The following is a 15,577-nucleotide window of genomic DNA, read 5'->3' as shown; positions in this document are numbered from 1 at the left end:
GTGAGGGGAAGGGAGGAAGGTGGCCCGAAGAAGGGAAGTGGAGGGAGAGGGGGAAGGGTAACAGACGCTGAAGGGAAGTGAGGAGGGGATAGAGAGGGAATCAGACGCTGAAGGGAAAGAGGAAGGAGCAGACACTGGATGACAGTTTCCTCACATCAAGCTCAGCTTTCTCACTAATAATATTATATTTTTTTAATAACATATTTTTTAATCATACTGTGAGCAATACATCAATCTTGTTATCTTCTAATAAAATAATTTTAAAAATTTGTCTTTGTTTTTCAATATACTATATAGTATGTACAATATAGTTTACCCAAAGGGGGCACTATCGAATCATTCCCTGAAAAAGTGATTCAAAAAAAGGTTGGGAACCTACGGGCTAGAGCAGTGGTTCCCAACCCTGTCCTCGAGGACCACCAGGCCAATCGGGTTTTCAGGCTAACCCTAATGAATATGCATGAAGCAGATTTGCATGCCTGTAACTTCCATTATATGCAAATCTCTCTCATGCATATTCATTAGGGCTAGCCTGAAAACCCGATTGGCCTGGTGGTCCTCCAGGACAGGGTTGGGAACCATTGGGCTAGAGCATGAATTATTTGGGCAAAAATTAACTGGTCCGAAAGGCAGAAAATTAAAAATAAGTAAAGATTTGTCCAGATAACTCACAAAGGTTACCTAAACAAACCTTTTAATGCTGACCCCTTCCTTTTTTAATCTGTCACAGCTATAGTTGTACAGCCATGTAATCCCAACTCCGTGTTTGTGCCTTTAAGGATTGTTCATTTCCATGTGAGCAGCTAGATTTCAGTTCTGTACCTCACAAGGGATTGTGCGGAAGGAGGGGACAGAGGAGGCTGTATAGCAAAGAAATATTTTCTATTCTTTTTCCTTTCATTCTGCCAGTCAGCAGTCATTGGAAATTGAGACGGCGCTGCCGGGAGGGAGACTTTGTAGTGAGTGCTGGATTTTGAACTTAAACCTCCCTAATTCTATAAGAAGTACCCAAAATTGCACTTGCAATATAATTTAATAAGTAACACCAATAATTAGCATTTTAACAAGCAATTATTGGCATTAATTAGAATCAATAAAGGATTACACATATAAATGTAGGCATGTGATCTGCACCTAAATTTTACATGCGTGTAAAAAAAAAAGGGGGGTGGACGGAAATGCGCGGATCAGTGGTGTTCTTTCAGTTACGCACATAATTATAGAAACGTGGCGGTCATTACGATTCTTGTATTTAATCATTACAGTCTTAGAGGTGGGGTATCCTATGGTCTAAAACTGAGGGGCACAAGGCTGGAGATTTGCCTAACATACATGTAAACTCCTAAATGAGCAACACTGTCACTGGTATGGTTAAAAGCAAGGGTGAAGACCACAGCTCTAATTATGACCACATGAAAAGTACAGGCAGTATCCAGAGACTGAAGAGCTTGGAGGGTGTCACCGTCAGGGCCTTTCCATGCACAATGGGATCTGTAAAAGAAGAAATCGGAATCAGAGGTATCTGGTAAGTTTACAGTGAATTTAAATTCCTAAGTCAACAGGGCCCCATGCGGTAAGTATGACGAAGCCCGTTTTGTTCCTATGTGAACGTACACCTAGGCAGAATCTGGGAGGAGCATGGGTAAGGTGCAAAGTTTCCCATCACCAGAACTTTACATCAACCCTATAGTTGGCATAAGGGCTCACACATTATATATATTATATATATTTTATCTATATATCACACCTAAACTAAACCTTAAGTTTATATACCACATCCTCTCCATGGAAGTGGAGCTCGGCACGGTTTACAAGAACTTAAAATATAAGAAGAGAAAGGAAAAGGTTTACATGAGCTTATATATAGAATGGAAGAGTAAGGGGGAAAATAGAATTACATGTTAGAGAAGAGCCAAGTTTTCAGTTGCTTGCGGAATAATTGGAGCGAGCCCAGGTTCCGCAACGGGATAGTAAGGTCGTTCCAGAGACCTGTGATTTTGAAGAGAAGAGATTTTCCCAGTTTACCTGCATAGAGAATACCACGGAGAGAGGGGAAGGATAGTTTATATCTTTGGGTGGGTCTGGTGGAGTCAGGACTCGAGGAGTTAAAGGATAGTGGGATTAGGGGAGGAAGGATGTCGTGAATGATCTTAAAAGCCAGGCAGGAGCATTTGAAATGGATTCTGGAAATCACTGGGAGCCAGTGAAGATTGGACAGGAGTGGGGAGACATGGTCAGATTTCCGTTTTGCAAAGATCAACTTGGCTGCAGTATTCTGGATAAGCTGGAGTCTTTGAAGACATTTTTTTGGTAGGCATAAGTAAATGGCATTGCAATATTCAATGGCTTCCCATCCATTTTTGAATACAATCCAAACTCCTCTTACTGTCCTACAAGTGCATTCATTCAGCTGCCCCTCATTATCTCTTCACTTCTCTCCCCCTATGTTCCTGCCCCCTGCGAGCTTCACTCAACTGGTAAGTCCCTCCTATCTGTGCCCTTCTCTTCCTCTGCCAACTCCAGACTCCGTCCTTTCTGTCTTGCTGCGCCATGTGCCTGGAACAAACTGCCTGAATCCCTACAGTGGGCTCCATCTCTAGCAGTGTTCAAGTCCAAGTGAAAAGTCAACCTCTTCGAGACTTCTTTGAACTCCTAACTCTCCTCCTTGGGTTCTGCATCCCCGACCCTCTATGTCATGTCTGTCTGTCCAAGTTAGATTGTAAGCTCTTCCGAGCAGGGACTGTCTATTTAATGTCAAAAATGTACAGCGCTGCATATGTCCTTCAGCACTACAGAAGTGTTATATATATTAGTATTCTATAAGGGAAAGTAGGCATCTACCATCCTTTATAGAATAGGCTCCTATCAGGCACCCAGTCATAGAATTGCCCTGCATATGCCCAATATGGTAGCAATTCTATAAGCAAGGATCATGTAAGGGTTCTTATAGAAGGCTAGTATAAATTGACAGTGGAGAATCTAAATATAGGTGAGAACATTTAAGCCAGATCTTGTGTGATTTTCAAGGTTCTCAAACAAAATAGGCCAGAGTACTTAAGGAATATGATAGCCCTTTACATATCTTTGAGACCTCCAAGGTCCTTTCAAGAATCGTTACTGTCTGTACCCTCATCGACAGAAACTGTACGATGTGATGCCCACCAGTGAGTCTTCTCAAGAGTAGCTCCCACACTGGAACTTGAGACTACCTCTACTTGAGGAAGCAGGTGAAAGTCTGGCTCTTCTTCCAAGCCTTTACTATACGGAATTTGTGGCTAGATTCAGTAAATGGAGCACAATTCTCTAATGGGCACTCAAAGATGGGCACCCATTATAGAATAAGTATCGAGTGCCAATTTTGGTGCGTAAACATAAGTTCCAGGTGTTACATCTGGAAAAGGGCATGTTTAGAAAATTACTCAAGATGCAATTATTTGTAGATACTTTTATAGCCAATAATTTTCCTCTCCGCACAGTTGATAAAATTATTCATGATTCTCAAAATATAAGCTATGGGGCTCATAATCGAAAGAGAGAAATGTCCAAAAACCGGCCTAAGTCGGCATTTGGATGATCATAAACGAAAGATGTCCAAGTGCTGATAATTCAAGCGGGTTTTGGACGTGTTTACAAATGACCTAAGCCTTCATAGTGCCGCTGAACAACCATAGCTAAACTGGGCGTGTCAGGAGGAGTGTCGAGATCAGGATTTGGGCGAGACGTGGGCAGGCTTAGACTTAGTCGTACTGGAAGTATAACAGAAAGTTATACAGCACAGGATCGACGGAACTTGGACGTTGTGACTTAGACCATTTAAAACATGGTCTAAGTCACAAAAACCCACATAAAGTGACCAGATAAGCACTGTAAACACATAATACAGATCCCCACACACTACCCCGGTGATCACTGACCCCCCCATAAAAATATTAATCACAACTTGAAAATTGTGCCTCCAGAATATCATCACCTGGCAGCCTGGCATAGGAAAGCCTAGTCATGCTGCACAGAAGAGTCTTAAGCTGTTTTGGGGGTGGGTTAGGGACCTATGGGGAAGAGGACTCATGCCCATAAGCCCCTATAATCACTGCATTGATATTGAAACATGTACACTCCCCTATGTACCCACAAAACCCTTTTGTACTGGCATATAAGTGGCTCCTGCAGCCATAAGAGCTATTGGGGTGGTAGATAAGTGGGTCTAGGGGATTCTGGAGGTGGTTTGGGGGGGCTCACCGTGACCTATAAGGGAGCTGTAGTGAGGAGAAGACATGGCACCCTTTTTATGAAGTTCATAGCAGTGCCCTGTAAGGTACCCTACTATTTAGGTGCCATGTCTGGGTGTTCAGTCCATCACTTTGCAGACCCCTCCCATGTCCAAAAGGGCTTATTCTAGGCATTTTTGACTTGGACGAAAAATTGGACGAAAATGTGCTATAAAGATGGACGATTTAGCGATTTGGACGATCCGATCAGCAGGACGTATACTTAGATGATTTTCGGAACGGAAAAAAATTTGGATGTATTTTTTGAAAATGTGTCCTAGGCTGTTTTTTTTACTTTGGATGACTTGCGACTTAGACGAAAATGGACTTAGACATTTCTTTCAATTTATGCCCCTCCACGGTATTAGTTTGTAGATATGATTTCTAATGATTGTTTGTGTGTCTGTTTTACCATGCTTTTACAAAATTATGTATTCAAATTTTGTAAACCGTTTATAGTTTAGGAAATTTTTTTAAATAAATAAATAATTCCTGACACCCAATTTGAGCACACGTCCCTAGTATCAAGTACAAAAACGTCGGGAAAAGAACGTTCTCAGTGATGGCTCCAAGATGGCGGAACGCCCTTCCGAAGGAACTAAAACTAGAAAAGGACACCAGAAAGTTCAAGACAGGGATAAAGACTATCCTTTTCACAGACCACTGTAGCCAATCATTTTTATGTAATTATTTATTTAATTGATTTTTTTTTTTTTTCCCCTCTTTCTTTTCCTTCTTATCCTTGTATCATGATTTGGCGTTCTTTTCCTTTTTTTAATTGATGTACACCGCATTGATGTTAGAATCGTAGAGCGGTATATAAATGCAGAATGGACGCAGAAAAAATGATAAATGCCATTTTGAAGGTACATTTAACTACCGTATGGGACAGCATTTCCGGGGGTGAAGTTAGGGCGGAGCTTGAAGCTACATACGTGCATTTTTTTGTATTTTCAAAAGCATACACATGTCACTTACCTGAACAGAGGGCCGACGAGCTGAACTTCCCAAGTTTGCCTTTTATTGACTCCAGTTTCTCTTTGTCATTATATCCTGTAAAAGAAAGGGACTATGTCATATCTCGGCTCTGTGGCTCCTGAATGGCTAGAATCGATCATGTAAGAATACATGAACATAAGAATTGCCATATATTACTGCAAGACAGAGTTTCCATTATTTCCTATGGGGAAATTCGCTTTGATATACAAGTGCTTTGGATTACAAGCATGCTTCTAGAACGAATTATGCTCACAAACCAAAGTTTTACTGTATATAGAAACTCAATGTTCAGAGTAATGGGTCCTAAACTCTGGAATGATTTTTCAGCCTCTTGTCAGAAAATTACCTTTTGTGCTTAGTGTATGAAGAATCTTGATAGTCCTGTTTACACAATCATATGACGACGTGGTCCAGTTTGATAAACTGTTTAAAAGTAGGCTGCTAGTTATTTATGTTGATTTTGGTTTTTATTATGCTGGAGGAAATTCCTACATTAAAGCAAGTGTGGTACAGAAAGGAATGCAAACTTCAACCCTGCCAAATCTGGCCAGTTTTGAATAGGAATCCTGAATATTCTCAGCTTGAGTTCTTGTTCGGTGAGTCATGTTTTTGCTTTGTGTTGACTCCTCACTGCTTGACCAATGGATGCTGGAATTGCTCTTCTTCAAGATAACTGTCACAGCAAGTGCTAACCCTGATTGGCGGTACACCGGCAAACGCACGCATGACAAATGCGTGCACTGACAAATGCGTGCACAATTGAGCCCTGTGAAATGCACACGCCAAAGAGGGAATGTCGGAAAGAAGAGATTTATTCCCCCACAAACTAAACTAAACCTTAAGTTTGTATACCGCATCATCTCCACAGTAGTAGAGCTCGACACGGTTTACAGGAATAGATATAGAAGGAACTCCAATGAAATAGAAGTACATAGTAAAGAGAAAGTTAAGAGGGACATAGTATATTGAATAGGGAGAGGACAATTATATTTTAGAGTAAAGCCAAGTTTTCAAATGTTTCTGGAAGAGATGGAGGGAGCCTAGACTCCGAAGCGGGGCAGTAAAGCTGTTCCACAGTTCAGTGAGCCTGAAGACGATGGATGTCCCTAATTTTCCTGAATGGGATATGCCTATTAGAGAGGGGAAGGATAGTTTGAATTTTTGAATGGATCTGGTGGTGTTGGGATTCGAGGAATTCCAGGATAGTATACAGTATACATACATTGTGCTATTCTGAATCTGCTCTCGACGACATTGGGCCTTAGGCCCCTCCCCGGTGCATCATGTGATGCACGGGGAGGGGGCCTAAGGCCCTAATTAGCTCAGGCCCCTCCCCCATGGGGCCTGAGGAATCTAAGCAAATCAGGGCCTTCCAAATAGCCACTTATGTAAAGGGTTCCCATAATCATCATCTAACTCTAACACTAGATACCAAGTGAATATTTTAAGTGTGGAGGGGGTTCCCCCCTCAAGCCCCCCATCAAAAAGACAAAATAGTATCCACATAACTGCATGTCTCTTATTACTAATTAATTAGGTGCTGTGGATTGTGCAATTGTCGGGGCGCATTTGATGGGTCACCTCCCAATCAGTGTGCGCATTTGTCATGCGCGTATTTGTCCATGCGTAATTGTTGGCGTGCGTTTGTTATGCGCACGTTTGACGGGTCACCCTGATCTAGTGTTTTTGTTCCTGATCTTCTCTGCATGAATATTTTGATTCCTACCTGTTCAGGATGGTTCCTGAGCTTTTTTTTTTTTTTTTCTCATGACTTTGACTCCCATCTAGACATGAGTCTTCATCACTGACTCCGTACCTAGCACTTTAGGATAGGGTTACCAGACGCCCAGATTTCCCCGGACGGCTTTTCCAAACCCGGCACTTTGTCCGGGTTTTGAAAAGCTGGTTCAGGCAAGGATGAAGTCCGCGCATGAGTGGCCGTCACGCGATGACATAATGCGACAAGAGCAGGCAGCGGGGGGTGGGGGAGGGGGCTAGGGGGTCTGGGTTTTCTGAAAGGAAAATCTGGCAACCCTAACTTCAGCAAGCAATGTGGAGCACCTGGTTATTACATATAATGTAAATTTAAAACAGAGGAAAAAAGACCTCAAAAAACCCCTGGAATATGATCAAACAGACCATAACCAATTGGGGTTGGTTTTCATCACTGGTCAAAAAACCCCTGTGTAATTTTTTAATTTTTTGTGTGATATTAAATTTATTTTTATCAAATATGTGATTCAGGCATCTAAGCAGTCATTATGCCAATGTTTAATGGGTCCTGATTTGTGTTTTTTTTTTTTATTATTATTTATAATTTTGAATACTTTACAATATCCAACAATTCAAAAGAAAAAGGAAATCACATAAAACAATATATAATCAGATCATACATACAAAGCTCCTTTAAAGCCCACATTAATGGGGAGTATATCTTGCTATTTCTAATAAAATAAAGTTCAAGAAATATAAAGGATAATGATTCTTGGTTCATATTTAATGAACCCTGAGTCAATCCTTAAACTGGGATACTGTTATATTAATTCTCCTCATATTTCTCAGTAAAGTGAAACAAATCTCATTTTTATCTCTTTTTTCTTGCAATTAAGAATTGTTGTAGTTGTATTGGATCCCAAAAAAAATATTCGATATCTTGTAGTTTGATCATACATTTACAGGGAAATTTCAGGTAGAAGGATGCATCCAGTGCCAACACTCTATCCTTCAATTTCAAAAATTCTTTCCTCCTCAACTGTGTGGTTCTGGATACATCCGGAAAGATCCTAACCAAATCCCCACAAAATTTCATTAACCTGTTTTTAAAATAAAGTCTCATTATCAACATTTTATCCATCTCGGTCATGCATGTTATTACCAGGGTGGACCGACTCTGAATCACATCCTGTGTATCTTCTAGAAATTCAGTCAAGTTTTACCTTTCTCTCTCTTTTAGAATATGTGAGCAATTTGAAAAAAAATTTTGTACCGGCACCACACAAGCTCTATTGTCACCCCCGAAGAAGCCCGTTGGAGCGAAATGGATGGGACCTCCGTCGGGTCACTAAGATAAGTGCTTGATATTTAAAAGCAATGTGTTTTTTTTAAACATTGAATTTTATTTAGAGCTGCTGGTTCTTTCAAGCTCAATTATAAATAAGAAAGTCTTTGATCTACCCATTACTGCACTAATAATAACAAAAGAATCTCCACTATGACCACCTATTAACTCTCTTACAAACCACCTCACCCTCAACAACCCGCTAAATGTTTATAAGATCTACAACTTACCTCTCTAGCTAATCATTGTAACTCTGTTTTTTTAAATTAACCTTTTGTAATCCGCCTTGAACCGCAAGGTAATGGCGGAATAGAAATCCCTAATGTAATGTAATATATAAAAAATGTTTTTGATACTTAAAAATATTAAAAATATAGCACATATTTTATAAAAATAAATTTAATATCACACAAAAAATTAAAAAATTACACAGGGGTTTTTTGACCAGTGATGAAAACCAACCCCAATTGGTTATGGTCTGTTTGATCATATTCCAGGGGTTTTTTGAGGTCTTTTTTCCTCTGTTTTAAATTTACATTATATGTAATAATCGGGTGCTCCACATTGCTTGTTGATCTTTGTATCATTTTCTGGACACTCAAGTACGTTTCCATTCAATATTTCAGTTTAACCCTAACTCCTCCTCTTATCAACACTGAGGATCACGGTGTTGGATTGCCTTGCCTGTTGCCGCTCAAATCTTCCATGAAAGAAATTAACAGGGGTCTTTTTCTAAGAATTTCCTTTCAAGTGGCAGGTGTGCAATGTATTAGATTTAAATGTAAATGTGAAGGTATCCCGTTCTTTATAAACTGTGTCCTGTGGAATGCAGCTGTTACCTATAACAAAGAATTTCCTTTCCCTGCAGGATGCAGGCGAAGAGTCTGCAGGATCTTTAGATAACAGAGTTACCCTCCATAAAGGAATCTGGAGTGCCTCTGAGATAGCATTGCGGAATTCATATCTGGAAAATAAGAACAACAAACAAAATAAATCACCACGGTTGGTAAATGCAGCAGTGTCAAGAGGCATCACAAGAAACCAACAGAGTCGGAGAGATGCTAGCAGCAGCCGAGGCATGGATGCATAGAAAGAATATGATATAACTAGTATTTTAGTCTGTTACATTAACGGGTGCTAGAATATATGTCTGTCTGTCTTTATTTCTGTCTGTCTCTGTCCCCCTTTGTCTGTCTGTCTTTCTGTGTATCTCCCTGTCCCTGTGTCTTTCTTCTTTTCTTTCTGTCTCCCTTCCTCCCGCTGTCTGTCTGTCTTTCTATCTATCTGTTTCTCTCCCTGCTTCCTATGCAGCAGCATTTCTCTCCCACCACTTCCCTGTGCAGCAGCCAAAGCAGCAGATACTACCAAGTGACCCCTTGGTCTGACCCAGCAGAGCACCTTTTATTCTGTCAAAGTCCATCTGGTTTGCCTCGCATTCTTTCTGGTGCAATGCCACAGACCCTCTGTTGATCTCTGACTTTCCATTGACTGTTTGAGGCGACAGAGAATGAAGGTTAATGGAATTGACTCTGAGAAAAAGTAAGATGATGCGTGAATTTCTCTGAGGACTGGTTTTTTTTTTTTTGGGGGGGGGCCCAAATCTGCTCAGTATTTTTGCAAGGGATATTACAGAGGGGATAGGAGGGAATATTTGCTGTATTTGTAAAGTATCTTCCGCAAAAATCCAGGGTGGACGTGTCTGAGGGCTTCGATGATATACGATGTGATCTAAGAAGGCTCAAGGAGTGTGTGACGCAGCGATTAGAGCTATAGCCTTTAGCACCCTGAGGTTGTGGGTTCAATTCTCCTTGAATGGAGAAACGCTAGCTAGGACTTCAGAGGAACGGGACTTGGGGGTAATCATCAGTGCAGACATGAAGGCTGCCAAACAAGTAGAGAAGGCCTCATCAAAGGCAAGGCAAATGATGGGATGTATCAATAGAAGCTTCGTCAGCCGTAAACCTGAAGTCATTATGCCACTCTATAGAACCATGGTGAGACCCCATCTGGAATACTGTGTGCAATTCTGGAGGCCACATTACCGGAAAGATGTGCTTCGAGCTGAGTCGGTCCAGAGGATGGCCACTAGGATGGTCTCGGGGCTCAAGGGTCTCTCACACGAAGAAAGACTGGGCAAACTACAGCTCTATACCCTAGAGGAGCGCAGGGAAAGGGGTGACATGATTGAGACATTTAAGTACGTCACGGGTCGTGTCGAGGTGGAAAACGATATATTCTTTCCCAAGGGACCCTCGGTCACAAGGGGGCACCCGCTCAAACTCAGAGGAGGAAAATTTAGTGGTGACACCAGGAAGTATTTCTTCACAGAAAGGGTGGTAGATCACTGGAACAGACTTCCGGTGCAGGTGATCAAGGCCACCAGCGTGCTCGACTTCAAGAATAAATGGGATATCCACGTGGGATCCCTACGAGGGTCGAGTTAAGGAACTAGGTCATTAGCATTCAGACTTAATGGGGTGGGTCAATAGAGTGGGCAGACTTGATGGGCTGTGGCCCTTTTCTGCCGTCATCTTTCTATGTTTCTATGTTTCTAATTCCCTCGCTGCTCCTTGTAACCCTGGGCAAGTCACTTTAATCCCCTTATTGCCACAGGTACACTAGAAAGAGTTTGAGACTGCCGGGACAGATAGGGAAATATGATAAAGTACCTGAATGTAAGCCATATAAGTGGTATATAAATAAATAAATAAAGTGCTTGGCAGTTAATTTTCAATACAAAAGAAATGTAGAATTATGTATCTGAAGTACAGAAATCCAGAGGATCATAGAGAGAAACCGATATGGAAAGAAATTTGAGGTGATTATATATGAGGATTTAAAAGTAGTTAAACAGCGTGACTAGGCTGTAGCCAACGTCAGAAGGATGCTACTACTACGATTACAGATTTCTATAGCGCTACCAGACGGACGCAGTGCTACAAAGAGTAAGAAAACAGTCCCTGCTCGAAAGAGTTTACACTCTAAACAGACAAACAGGATGTCATGGATACAGTTAAGGGGAAGGGTTAATCAGCTGGCTGAGTTGGAGGGCAGAGGGGCGTACAGGACAAGCAAGCCCTTGTGACATCATTGCTGAGGTTGGCTCTTATTGGTGGAATGAGGCAGTATGACATCACAATCTCAGCTCTGCTTCCCAACAAGATGTCATGGATACAGTTAAGGGGAAGGGTTAATCAGCTGGCTGAGTTGGAGGGCAGAGGGGAATACAGGACAATGAAGCCATTGTGACATCACTGCTGAGGTTGGCTCTTATTGGTGGAATGAGGCAGTATGACATCACAATCTCAGCTCTGCTTCCCAACAAGATGTCATGGATACAGTTAAGGGGAAGGGTTAATCAGCTGGCTGAGTTGGAGGGCAGAGGGGAGTACAGGACAATGAAGCCATTGTGACATCACTGCTGAGGTTGGCTCTTATTGGTGGAATGAGGCAGTATGGCATCACAATCTCAGCTCTGCTTCCCATAGACAAACAGGATGTCATGGATACAGTTAAGGGGAGACCTCAAATTGTGTCCAGTTATGGAAACTATAGCATTGGAAGGCTACCAAATTGGTGTAAAGTCTGTACCAGTGTATCTGAACTCTATAGGCCTAGTCTAAACAGGCCTAGTGGATAGAGCACTGGGCTTGACATCCAGGGGAAGCCGGTTCAAATTTCACCGATGTGACTTGTGATCTTGGGTAAAATTAGATTGTGAGCTCCCAGGAACAGGGAAAGACCCGAATGTAATTCACTTTTAGCTACTACTGAAAACTGTGTGAACAAAATCTCAACCAGGGGTGTCAAATGTCGGTCCTCGTGGGCTGCAATCCAGTCGGGTTTTCAGGATTTCCCCAATGAATATGCATTTGCACACACTGCTTTCATTGTATGCTAACGGATCTTGCGCTTATTCATTGGGGAAATCCTGCAAAACCGACTGGATTGCGGCCCTCGAGGATCGACATTTGACACCCCTGTTCTAGACAAATAAAAGCAGAGAGTTGGGATATAAGCCTATAATAACAGCACGTTTGAGTAGTTTGGATAGGAAGGAGAGGAGGGAAATTGGGTGATAGTTGGAGGGGGATGCGGGATCTAGTGAGGTTTTTTTGAAGAGAGGTGTTAACTATGGCATGTTTGAAGACGTCAAAGACTGGTGCAGTGGAGAGTGAAAGGTTTGAGGACGTGATCTCTGCATTTGCCCGTTTTTGGTAAAGCCCAATTATATGAGTACTAAATCTATTCTATATCAGTCCTTTGATAGTGGGGCCTGAACACAGGATTATTGTCTCTACTTTCAGTGGAAGAGTCGCCTAGTGGTTAGAGCAGCTGCCTTGGTACCCTGAGGTTGTGAGTTCAATTCCCACTGCAGCTCCTGGTGACTCTGGGAAAAATAAGTACCTGTGTATAAACACCACGTAGTCACACAGAAAAAGCAGTATATCAAGTCCCATCCCCTTTACATTCTATATGTCCTGTGATTAAGGCCCCAGTGACTCATATGCATTGGTCTTCTCAAGGAGAAGATAACCAGTGTATAGGTATGAACCTCGTTATCTATTAGTTTCTTGGCAATAGGGTCCCAGTTTCTGAATACTGATCGCTTTTTGATGAGGTCCTCTGTAACATTTGCTCCGGTTTATATTGGATCTAGGGATACCAGACGTCTGGATTTCCCTGGACATGTCCTCAAAAGGAGGTCCGGGAGGCTTATCAAAACCCGACACTTTGTCTGGGTTTGGAAAAGCCTCCTCAAATCACATAAGGCAGGGAGGAAGTGCCCGACAAGAGCAGGTAACGGGGTGGCGGGGCTAGGCCAAGACTGGGGGCAGGATTGGGGCGGGGATGGGCGGGCCTGGGGTGGGCCTAGAGGTCCGGATTTTCCGATTGGAAAACCTGGCAACCCTAATTGGATCAGCTCTCGAGGGATCCTCAGTATTTTAGTATTGATTCCTCTCTGCCCCATCTTCTAATAACGCATCCCAGATTTTGCATACCGGACCATTTCTGTAATGGACTCCTTGATGACTGCAGTCCCCAGTAGCTGTTAGCTGATCTCTGTGTCTTTCTGATGCTGAGGGAAGCCCTAGTGGTTGAGAACTGATCTGTATCAGTTATTCTGATGCAGGAAGCCATAGGGACTAGATACTGCATACCTGCTGGATGTAGACAGTTTGGGGAACATCAGATCAATGACAGGACCATCTGGCAGAATGCGGGTGCAGCCTAGAACTTCAGAGCCACTTTTTAGCAGGAGAACTCGACCAGTTACTAAGAATAATTCCAAAACATAGATAAAGTTAAAAGATTAGGTAGTAAAAATGGATATACAAGTTCAGTGTTATAGTAAGTCTGAAAAAAAAGAACAGAATTCACAGGAGCAGTGTGTTAGAGGGAGACACAGCTCAAAGAGAAAGACCATCTCTGACAGTGTAGGACAGTTTGGAGAAATCTCTCTCCGTTGCACCAAAATCCTCACAGTATAGTCCCATAAAATCAAGACCTTCCTACTTAAACTTTTATCTTGAACAAATGTCTTAGTCTCTATTTCACAAAACCAGGGTATTTATGTATCAAACCCCAGTACATACAAATGGCAAGGGGACATGGTCTGGCCAAATCCCATGGGAGGGACCTTAAACAACTTGTGCCTATCAGAGCCTCAGGCCCCTCCCCAGTGCATCCCAGGATGCACTGGGGAGGGGAAGGCCCATTTTGGAAGACGCGGGGCAGCTGGGTGGTCAGACATCTACAAGGAGGTAAGAGTGGTGGTGGTAGGTGGTGTATAGCAGCAGGAGAGAGTAGGCATCTCTCCCACTGCGGGGGGGGGCAGTGGTTTTGCTTGGCAGTGAGAGAGAGTGGGCATCTCTCCCTTTGCAGGGGAGGTTGTTTGCGTCAGGAGAGATTGAGCATCTTTCCTGCTGCCAACCAACATCGGCATCTCTCCCACTGCAGGTGGGAGGTGTCACTGCAGCTGCAGGGGGCGGGATCACTGCCACGGCTGGGGAGGGGTGTAATGATGCAAGGGGAGAGAATGAGCATCTCTCCTATTGCATTACAACACTACCATGCCGGGGTTTAAAACAGTGCAGTCACTATACCGGCACCCCAGATCAGTCGCTTATTTTTGTAGCTAAAAGCTGACGGCACTTTTAGAAAATGGCTCGGCAAGTTTTAAGAATCCACCAGAGGGCTCATTTTAATGTTGAAGAACCCATTTGTAAAACACTACCATCCAATGAACCACTATTTATTTCCCGATCTCTAATCCCACACAACTCTCAACGTTCTCTTCGATCATCTGGCCAAAACCTGCTTTCAGAACCCTCTTTGAAAATCATAGGTACAAGGAGATCAGACATGTTCACAGTGATGGGACCACAATGGTGGAACGCCCTCCCTCAATACATTAGATCTGAAAAAGACATCGCAACATTTAAAAAACTTTTAAAATCTTATTTATTTATTGATGCTTTTAATAACTGAAATTTTTACAAGCTTCAGAGATGCTTTTAACTGTGCTTTGGATCTTAGCCCCTTACCTCTTGTTTTTACCTTTTTCTACCAAATTTAAGATTGTAAACTTTAATCCTTCCCTACCACCTCATGTCCGTATTTTACGTAATTATATTGTTAAATGATAGTTTCTCTGTATTACTTTCTACATGGATTTTGTACATCGCCTAGCAATTTTAATAGGCGATTCATCAAATGAATAAATAAACTTGAAACTTGATTATTGGAAACTGCTAGAAACCTCGCTAAAGGCAGAGATCATCCGTTTTGATAATCTGTCGCTAAAATGCGTGCAGGCTAAACCATCGGAAAACAGTTTAGTGATGGCGTTAAAGTTTTGAGAATCTGGGCCTCTGTTAGGTCCTAGCTCACAATCGCTAACACCAGCTCTGGCAGGATACACATTTCAAATCTGACATATTATAATCACAAAATTGAAAATAAAATTATTTTTTCTCCCATTTGTTATCTGGTCAATTTATTATTCAAATCATGTTGGTCCCAGGCTCTGGTTTCTGTTTGTCTTCTGTTAACTCGTTCACCAGAGTCTCCTGCCCATTTGATGTTTTCTTCTTTCTCCATGCTCACCATCCATCTTCCATCTCTGTACCTTCCCTTTCACTGCCATAGCCAATATTTCTTTCCTGCTGTCTACTATGTCTCTCCCTGCCTTGTGCCCTAGGTCAGACCCCTCTATTCACCTCCATGCAACATTTCTTTCTCTCTCCCCATG

At 42.2% G+C, this 15,577-nt stretch overlaps 1 protein-coding gene across 1 annotated transcript in view; it reads right to left on the bottom strand.

Annotated features, from left to right (window-relative positions):
- Positions 1–508: 508 nt before the first annotated feature.
- LOC117346857 overlaps positions 509–15,577 on the bottom strand; it is a 47,009-nt gene continuing 31,940 nt past the window's right edge. The window contains exons 7-10 of the mRNA XM_033917025.1: positions 13,485–13,599; positions 9,162–9,286; positions 5,244–5,318; positions 509–1,491 (exon numbers count right to left, since the gene is read on the bottom strand). Coding sequence (XP_033772916.1) covers positions 1,403–1,491; positions 5,244–5,318; positions 9,162–9,286; positions 13,485–13,599 — 404 coding nt within the window. The 3' untranslated portion in view covers positions 509–1,402. The remainder of the gene's footprint in view (positions 1,492–5,243; positions 5,319–9,161; positions 9,287–13,484; positions 13,600–15,577) is intronic.

The sequence above is a fragment of the Geotrypetes seraphini genome, chromosome 12, assembly GCF_902459505.1.
Source record: "Geotrypetes seraphini chromosome 12, aGeoSer1.1, whole genome shotgun sequence".
Taxonomy (NCBI): domain Eukaryota; kingdom Metazoa; phylum Chordata; class Amphibia; order Gymnophiona; family Dermophiidae; genus Geotrypetes; species Geotrypetes seraphini.
The sequence above is the reverse complement of the archived record's forward strand: the minus strand, read 5'-3'. Positions and strand labels throughout refer to the sequence as shown.